Consider the following 9,419-nt stretch of genomic DNA (forward strand, 5'->3'; position numbering starts at 1 on the left):
ACTTTTTCCATATTTTTATGCCATAGATTTATAACATGAATAATACTATACTTGTCAAGTCAACATATTTAGATGAGGTGTCCTAGTGTCAGCTATTGTCTTCTAATCGCTATTGGAGATGTACAAGTCCCCATTCTTTATCCCCAACATTGTTCATACTAAAAGATTAATTTCTTTTCCAAGTAGCACATGGCAGGGATTAAACACCTATTTACATGGACGTCACTTCCATCGCCACATATGAGAACACTACCAGGGTGCTTCACTGACAGAGGAAGAGCTTCAGTCCTTTTTGAGAAATAACCAACTTGTATTTTAATTTGCAGATGTTAGGAGTGAACCAGCATCTGTCTATAGTTCTTTTAATTGTGAGCACACATATTTAAACCCTTGTTTTGTTGTTGCTTGTCAGTGTTTGACCCCATGTATGCTGCTTTGCTGTGTTTTAAGACTGCCTGTTATGTTCTAAGTAGTGTTAATGCTTAATGTTCTTCGTGTTTGGTTTTGTCTTGTTCTGTATGATAATAAACGTCTGTGGCATCTGAACCGCAGCTCATCTTTGCATCCGGCTTCACGTCACAGGAACACCGACCGTTGAAGGTTGCCTCGAGCCAAGGGAAAGAAGAAAAAGGGGAAGAAGCAGTGTAGCTGCTTCTACCCAACCCATGCAGGAGAATCCTCCATGCTTGTGGGAACACTCCCTGTCATCACATCGGGGGAGAGTATCTCTGGAGGATTTTGGGGGGGCCCTGGTGGTGGTCCAGGATCAGATGCTGCAGAGTCCTGCCTACCTTCACTGGATTACCGGGACCCGTACGATTACGACTACCAATATCCAGGGTCTGACTCTGCAGGGTCCTACTCTCCCCCCACGGACTACCAGGAGGACTATGAGGATTACAGCAGGAGTGAGGAGTATGTTGACGTCGGCCTCAGGTCGGACACCGAATCCGACCGCTCTGAGGATCCATCAGTGGAGGTGGAGGAGGCCCGCCATGAGGATCCTTCCTGTGGTTTATAGACCGGGTCAGAGGACTCTGAAAGCAACGAGCCTCCGATGTTAGTGCTTAATGTTCTTCGTGTTTGGTTTCATTTTGTTTTGTGTGTTAATAAACATCTGTCTCATGTGAACCACGGCTCGTCTTTGCATCCTGCCTTGTCTCCCACGTCACAGAACAGCAATTCATCTACACTTCTCACAGATAAAACTATTGCTAACGGCGAAGAATAAACATGTTGCAAAAAAGCAGTAAGAGCTAGTATGCAGAAACAGTGGTGTTAGCGTGAAACAGTTTCAAAAACAGGAGTCTCCTTATGAAGGAAGGAGGTCCTTATGAACCTCTGTATTTTGACAGCAAGTATTGACCATGTGCCATTAAAACCATGCCAGGTATGGTATTAATCCACAAAATAGCACATCAAATCTAATTATTTGGCTAGTACAGGGTTATGCAATATTCCCTCAACTCAGCAAAATGCAACAGCTTGAATTACTTAACTGATTAATAATAATAAAAAATCTTTCCTGACTATAAAAATATAGCTGACCCATTCGAAAGATTAAACATCCAGTGAGTGTGTATCCTGGCATGTTAAGGTAAAAGGCATCTCCGACTGGAATACATTTAAGCGGTTTCGGGCGCCATCTGGTGGCGACTTGGAGTCCTTATCACGCTCTCATTTCTTTTGTATGGCGGGACAAGTGTTTTGTTATCCTACCTATCGAACAGTTCTACCTAGATTTAATGCACTTATGTACATTAGCATTAGTCCAGGCTTCTGGTGTTTATTTTGGATGCATATATTATAATTAGGCTACTGTGGACATTTGTATTTTGTATAGCTACAGCACCTGTACTTCACACACGTGTAGTAATCGGATCTAGAAAGTTGCCAGCCCTATTAAAATATTAGATTTATAGTATAATAGTTTCATTAAACAGACAACGCGTTAATCACAATAATTTGCATGATGATTAATCTTGAACCAAAAATCTCGCCGGGAGCTGTAGTTCTCTTTCCAGACACACACCCAATAAAACTGTGCTTGATCATTTCTTATTGATAGCCACTGACTATAGGATCAATAGAATAGTACAACCAAATAACCTTTAATGTTTTGCTTTACTGTAATACAATTTAGAATTGCGATGTTACCCTTTTAAGAAGAACTGAACACATTGTGACAAGAGCAACTAGATGAAGCTTTATTGACATGCTGGTCAAGGACTCACATCCAATATGTTTAAAATACATTAATTGAGGCCAAGTGCAGCATAAAAAAATATTTTAACTTCACACAGAACCAAAACCATCAACATCAAAATATAAATGTATAAAAATATGGGTATTGTTAAAAAAAATGTTAAAAATGGGGCCTCCCACAGAAAGGCATGGCACAGTCAGCGACTTCAATTCAAAGTTTTTTATTCAAAGTAAAAAAAAACAAAAACAAAAAAACACTTGGGCAGGTTGGTGGCGCTCTACACGAACTTGGACAGACGCTTGGGGCTGAGCGGGATGTATGTGGACATGTCGGAGTGCTGCGCCGTCACCCAGCTCATGACGTTTGCCCGCCGCAGCTGGGAGTTGGGGCCAAGGAAGGGAAGGAAGGGTTAAACAACAAGATGAGTGACAGCAAGGAAAGTGTTAGGAAGGATTTCATAATGGCTTTAAAAAGGCGAGGCGAGGGCACCTGGTGGGCTGGACTTTGGTGTCATCTTCGTCCTCCGAGTCGCTGGAGATGATGATGACGCTCATAGCTGGGCTAGGCGTGTCAGAGATGATAATGGGCTCCGATGCGTCGCCCATGCCATGCACGGGGGAGGACACAGGTCTGGCACAGGGTCAGAGGAGCACGTCAACACTCTCAACACACACTGCACACTCGAGTGAACACACACAACCTATCACCAAAGTGTGATGGCACAGAGCCATCCAGCACTTGTTACAACAGTTGTACCCACAATGCAGACCCACACACTAGACCAGTAGGTCTCGAGTCCTGTTCTAGGGTTCCCTTGCACTGAATTAGTGCGGAGTTTTAGCGTTAATGCCAACCATTAAAAAGTGCAATAAGAAGCAGGGAGTACCTAGCCCGGCTCTCTGCTTGGCGATCTTTTGACCTCTTGAACCCGCCCTGCTGTGCCGGTTGTCCCACCTGGCTGTGCTGGGCGAGCCAGCTGCTGAAGGTGTCATTGAGGTTGGCAGCTGTGCTGGCCCCGCCCCCCGCCCCACCCCCACTGCCAAACAGGCTCTTGCTGCCATCACACCCTGTGCACTGCCGATTGCAGATCTCCATTTTCTGGAAGCAAGATTTCACACTGCAGCGAGAGAGAGAGAGAAAGAGAGACACGGGCGGGGGGCAAGTTACAGTGCTACCATTTGGATTTGTAAATTAAGATGGTGTTCCTTAATTTTTTTTAAAAACTGTGACATGTAGATTGGAAGGCCTGGAACAACTCACTGGGCACTTTGAGGGAACTGGAGGAGGTGGCTCATGGTGACAAACGGGTGCTTCAGGGCCTTCATCGGCGTGATCCGTTTGTCAGCGTCCAGCGTGAGCATCTTGTTCAGCAGGTCGATGAACTCCCGCCGGTCTGCCTTCTCCGCCGAGACGTCTGCGCCTTCCAGACTGGTCGTATTGACCTGTGCGAGAGACCCAGGGGTGAGTCATATTAAACACCAGCAGAGGGCACCGATCCACCTAAGACGCAGCAAGTTCTGCAGCAAGTTACTATGCATTGCTCTGCCTTTCGTAGACGCCGTTCTCCAGAGCGACTCACGTGCGTTCCTCATTATGACAGCACGAACGCTCGAGCTTTGAGCTAGCACCTTGCTCGACCTGCTCTACAACGTGAGCCGTGGAAGCTGTTTCTCACGTTCTTCAAATTCACATCACAGCAGTAAAGCAATGCGTACAGTTATGCGCACAAAAGCCAAATTAACCTGCATCATGTCGTCAAGACAGGTGAAAATGTACTTCCGTGTCTCTTTGGACTTGATGCCATGCTCTGCCTCATGCTCTGAAGGCGTCTGGAGAAAGGAAAGAAAAAATCAACCATTCAGCTCCACCATAAAGTTACATGACATCATTAAGTTACATCCCTTATGAAACAAACACATGGTATTTGGCATTGAAAGACTGGCAAACCTTGAGTCTCCACAGGGGGCAGCTGGAGTCAGGGCTCCTGTGGAAATAGTAGTTGCTCTTGGTCCCTGCGCTTAGCAGGTACTCTGCTGGTAGGCCCTGCGTCTGGGAGATGTAACGGATCTGCAGAGACACCACATGGCAAGAGGATTACGATTTCATTTTGTGTTCATCCTTCCATTTTCAAAATGCATGTATAAACAAACAAACAAACAAAAAAAACAGGCCATAGAAACTCTTATTATTTATATTAATCCTAAAAATGAGATAGCCAAAGCAGCAGCTAAAAGCGCAAACCATACAGTCACTCTCTTCTAGCCATTATGGACTCCCTAACAAACTGCATAGTTAGAAGAACGGCCATTGCCATTAGCAACACTACGCCACTCTATTCACAAATAAGATTTACGTCTTCATCACACAGTGAGAAAAGTATGAAAAGAAAATGAAAAAAACGACCCCAAATCAGCGAAATTCTACAGATCTCTATGAATTTAAGCGCAAGAAGCGTGAAAAAGACTAGGCACAGCTCAAAGACCCGTGTGCTTACCTGATCATATTCAGAGGCTCCCGGATACAGGGGAGAGCCCAGAAACAGCTCGGCGATGACACAGCCCAGCAACCACATATCCACGGCCTCGCAGAACGGGAGATCCAGGATGATCTCAAGTGACTTGAACCAAAAACACCGATATCGCCATCATGAAATCAGCCTCGGTTGATTCCGTCGTTTGTGGTGATTCGGCGGCAATTGCTTAACACAAAGGGTGCTGAATTCATTCATGAAAATGTAAAAGGTTTAAATAGTATTTTGTTGATGAGTCCAGGTTTTTTTCCCCCCCGAAACACCACTTTACATTACACACCTTTACATTACATTACACAATATGCAAAAATGCACTGACACTACAATGATGTTCTGTTTTCCATTAAGTAAATACAGAGTATCAATGCAGTTAAACACTGTTACTCAGTAAACGACACTGTTAATTAAATGGTATAGCTACAATGCAACAGCAGTTTTGTACAGACATGACCAATACTGATATTACCAAAGCCTGCAACTCGGAGCATCCTATCTAATCTCAGACACTGAAGATGGTTGCTAAATAACAGCACTCACATGAATCACTAAAATTAAACCACTTGTAAATCAAATATGAATCAGTCGTGCTCCAGTTAACTGGAATGCTTATCACGATTTTAATGTGTAGCAGGGTCATCACAACTGCCAAAATGTGCAGCTCTACTCTAAAGCACACTCGAGTGCAACAAGTGCACACTTATTTCTAACACGCCTCAGCACATGTCCCTCACCGGTAGTATCTGGTCTGCAGGTAGCTGGAGCACACGGCCTCGGAGACGTGGCTAGCCGAGCCGAAGTCGATGACTTTGACCCTGTACGGCTGCCTGACGGGGTCCACCAGCATGATGTTTTCGGGCTTGAGGTCGGTGTGGATCAGGCCCAGGCTCTTCAGCTTCATGAGCGTCGTGGCGACCTGCTGCAGCACGGGCCAGATGCACTTAAACAGAAGCGGGCTGAACATGCTGTCCTTCAGGAAGTCATAGAGGCTCTGCCCCAGCATCTCGAACACCAGGCACATGTGCTTCTTGTGCTGGAAGCACTCGTACGCGCGCACGAAGTTGAACTCGTCTGCGTTTTCCCTGCTCAGGCGTCTCAGGATTTAATTTTTCTGCATGTTTTTTTTTTTTATACACATCCAAACAGGCATGGCAATTGTAGCTAAGCCTTCTTTTTATAGTAAGCTTCAAGCTGTCCATGTGTTATCTGAACTAGTTCCTACTGATGCTTTGAAAATTAGAACTAGTGTGCTGATACCAAACACAAGTGTTTTTGTGCTACCCTGGCTGTATACAGATTCCACAGTGTGAGTTAGCACATCTGATACCAACAAACAGAATCAGGGCTACAGCTGATTCCATATCAAAAGCTCTAAAAAAGCAGGCAAAACTTTCCCACCTCGATCTGACCCTGTCGAGCAAAGAATGGATGGTTTTGCAGGATCTTGATGGCAACCATTTCATTGGTGTCCTTCTTGGAGCATTTGGCCACATGGCCAAAACTTCCACAACCAAGGAAGTGCAGCACCTCGTAGCTGTTGGAGGCAGAGCAGAGGATCCCATTCTGCCCCAGCTGGTATTCGCAATCGCCTACGGATTTTCTATCTGCGGTACAACCGGAGTACGCAATGGACTGGGTGGAAGAGGTGGTTGTTCCGCTCCTGGCCACGCGCTTGGACAATGAAGGGGTGTAGAGATCCTCCAGGATCTGTACGCTGTCGCTGCTGTGTTCCCCTTCTCTCTTCCTCTTCAGGCTGCACCGCTTCTGACGGGCGTCTTCTCCCCGCTGGCTGGACGACGACGCAGCCTTGTCTGAGGCTCCAGAGGGGGAAAAGACCAGGGCAGGTAAGCCATCGGTTGAACTGAACCCTGGATCCGAGGACCAGGACTCCGCAGGTAGTAATTGCTCTCGAATTTTACTTTCTTGGCGATCCCACTGGAGGAATCTGAAGGGGAAGAGAATATACCTTTAGGGAAAGATGAAAACAGGGCCACTAACCAAAGGAATGCTATGCGGATCTAGTTAGGGGCTATATTCAAAATTAAAACTAAAACAGCAGATTAAAACAACAAAAACATGATCTATGATTTAGCTAACGCTAGCTAACTAACGCTAACGCTAACCGCTAGTTAACTTCATAACTTACCCTGAGTGTTGATTATTTTCCCACCTTTAACCTTACGGAAAGAAGGCTCATGAAAACCGAACGGATTTAATTCATGATCATCCATGTTGTTTTGCGGTTCTTAATTTAAATAATTGAAATTATTAGCACGCTATATCGACCGGAGTGAGAAGATTTCCACCAAATATCAATTCGCTACTCTACGGACTCTTCGTTCCATGGCAACAAGGTGACATGGACAGGTGTAACGTCATAAAATGGAATTTCAAGTGCACGTATTGAACCTCGCCAGTAGACAAGATAAAAGCTCACATTTATTTTACTCTTTGTCCAGACATAATCAAAACTAGTGTCTGCTTGTCCGCCTGCTGCACCTACGGGCCCAAACTGGCAGGCTCATATAAATCACTTGATAACATCGAATATTCTTAAAGTACTAAATTTATCAACATCACATTTCTTAGGACTAATACATGTAACTGCTTACCGATTTCAGCCGTCTACATGCATCCGTTCTCCAGAATCCCACGCTAAATATTTCGTGCTTTGCTGGTAAATTTCCACAACAATCGTGCCTGTCCTTTTAAATGGCCTTTTAAAACATGCTTCCAGTATAAGATGACCAGATTTTGTCAAAGAAAATTCAATTACATAAAACGTGGGGTGGGTGACTATTATTTACTACATATGTTTCCTGGGCAAGTGGTGTGAAAGGCAGCTGTTTCAACAAATGGAGGAGGTTTAGATGAAAACGTAGACCCTTCTCTTGTCTTATTTAGCTCTCCCTTTAACCGTTTAAAGGTCTGCGTGCTGCCAACCAGCTTCCCATTCGTTTGACGCTGTTCGGCGAAACTCATGCAGCCATAAGAATGATTTGAACGCCAATACTTTTGGACATCATGGAAAGGAAGAGGCTTATTTGAGCTGAAGTTTATGTGGAGTTGTTTGGGAGCTTCTAGCATGGACTAGCTACAATGTATAAAGTATACTATTTCTTTACAGTATTATGGTATAGATTCTGTGGATTCCATATATACATTAAATGTAAAATGTTGCCCAGTTATGTCAGAAATAGCAAAGCAAAAACCATATGCTCCAAGTTATTGAAAGAGAAGTATTCAATGAGGTCCTGGTAGAGCATACGTGCAGGTTTGTCAGACATGTTCATGAGGAGTTTAACTGAAGCAAAATCCTCATCACACACCCAAGGAGTCAAAGCCTGCAAAATCCCCAAGTAGCAAGACTGCATCCAGGTAGCACTTGCTGATGGAAAGCAAAAAATAGTGCTGTATCCTGCTCTGTGCCTCATCCACTGTACCAGTCTCTTAGTATTGGACTTAGTGTGGTTAATCAATCTTTGACTGTGCTGATTACATTTATGTCATTTAGCTGACACTTTTATTCAAAGCGACAATTATGACTGAGTATGATTTGAGCAATTGAGGGTTAAGGGTTTTGCGCGGGGGCCCAACGGTGGCAACGTGGCAGTGAACCAGCAACCTTCCGAGAACAAGTCAAGTACCTTAACCGCTGAACTACCACTGCCCATGTTGATATATTGTACTAAAGATTTTGCAGTTACTTGGATTTTGTCAGTATAGCAACATGCCCTCAGTCCAGCAGAACAGGAAATCCAAAACCTGATAAATTACCCGTTTTAATTTTTGTTTTCTATTTTAAACACACACAATCCCAAAAGGTTTTCCCTGTAGTAATACTAGTTCACTACTATAGTTGTAGAATTAGCTCCAATTAGCCCACAATATCCCTTTAAATTAAGCCAAAATTCAAAGTCTGAGGGGAAGATCCTATAAAGGTTACATAAGAGCTTGATGTTGCATGTGTTTTGAACACATACTGCCGCTAAGTGCCAAATAACTATTTTTTTATAGTTACACCTCCCATGGAATTCAAAATACGACAATCAACTTGTTAAACACATTAATCACACATTGCATTTGAGATACATTTAATACAGTTTGTTAGTCTGTTTGTAAAAAACACTATTTTTTTTAAAAAATGAAGGCATTAAAACAAACAATAAGCCCAGAAACTACAATAATCAAGTTCAATAATCGAGCTGATGTTCAATGTCCGAATCCCTCATGTCTCTCCGTATTCCTCTTCCTCTCACAGGTAAGGATACAGGCTTTCCTCTGGCCGAGCGAGTAGGCCACGGGCCAATGGTAGGGCTGGTCAGGGAGCTGGTGACGAAGGGAGCTGCTTCCTGATCTATCGTGGGATGACATCACAGACTGCTGGACCTGTAGGAGGAGCCAAAGCAAAAAAAAAGGGCACCAAGATATCGATAGTTTGTCAATATTCCCAGCACCCAGCTGAACTACGGCCCAACATGGGACTGTTGGAAACCTATTATAGCGTGTGATTATTATAAACCTATTATAGGGTCTAGATTCCATTATTACTGCCTTGTAGTAGCAGGGCTCTGCTGTACTATAAATGTGTTTCTGTCTTCTACTAAAAGTCTCTTTTGGCAGTGTAATTTATTTTGGTCAAATGGCTGCATGACCGTTTTCAACACACATTTATAGAGGTGTTGG

At 44.0% G+C, this 9,419-nt stretch overlaps 1 protein-coding gene across 1 annotated transcript in view; it reads right to left on the minus strand.

The window, feature by feature from the left end:
• LOC145655728 (uncharacterized) overlaps positions 1-6,964 on the minus strand; it is a 102,995-nt gene extending 96,031 nt beyond the window's left edge. The window contains exons 1-7 of the mRNA XM_081709221.1: positions 6,880-6,964; positions 6,132-6,337; positions 4,701-4,823; positions 4,154-4,255; positions 3,590-3,648; positions 2,710-2,836; positions 2,504-2,582 (exon numbers count right to left, since the gene is read on the minus strand). Of these exons, the coding sequence (XP_081565347.1) occupies positions 2,504-2,582; positions 2,710-2,836; positions 3,590-3,648; positions 4,154-4,255; positions 4,701-4,823; positions 6,132-6,337; positions 6,880-6,964 (781 nt within the window). The remainder of the gene's footprint in view (positions 1-2,503; positions 2,583-2,709; positions 2,837-3,589; positions 3,649-4,153; positions 4,256-4,700; positions 4,824-6,131; positions 6,338-6,879) is intronic.
• Between the last annotated feature and the right edge of the window lie 2,455 nt (positions 6,965-9,419).

This window comes from Electrophorus electricus, unplaced genomic scaffold, assembly GCF_041902795.1.
Source record: "Electrophorus electricus isolate QZ-2024a unplaced genomic scaffold, ASM4190279v1 Scaffold33, whole genome shotgun sequence".
Taxonomy (NCBI): domain Eukaryota; kingdom Metazoa; phylum Chordata; class Actinopteri; order Gymnotiformes; family Gymnotidae; genus Electrophorus; species Electrophorus electricus.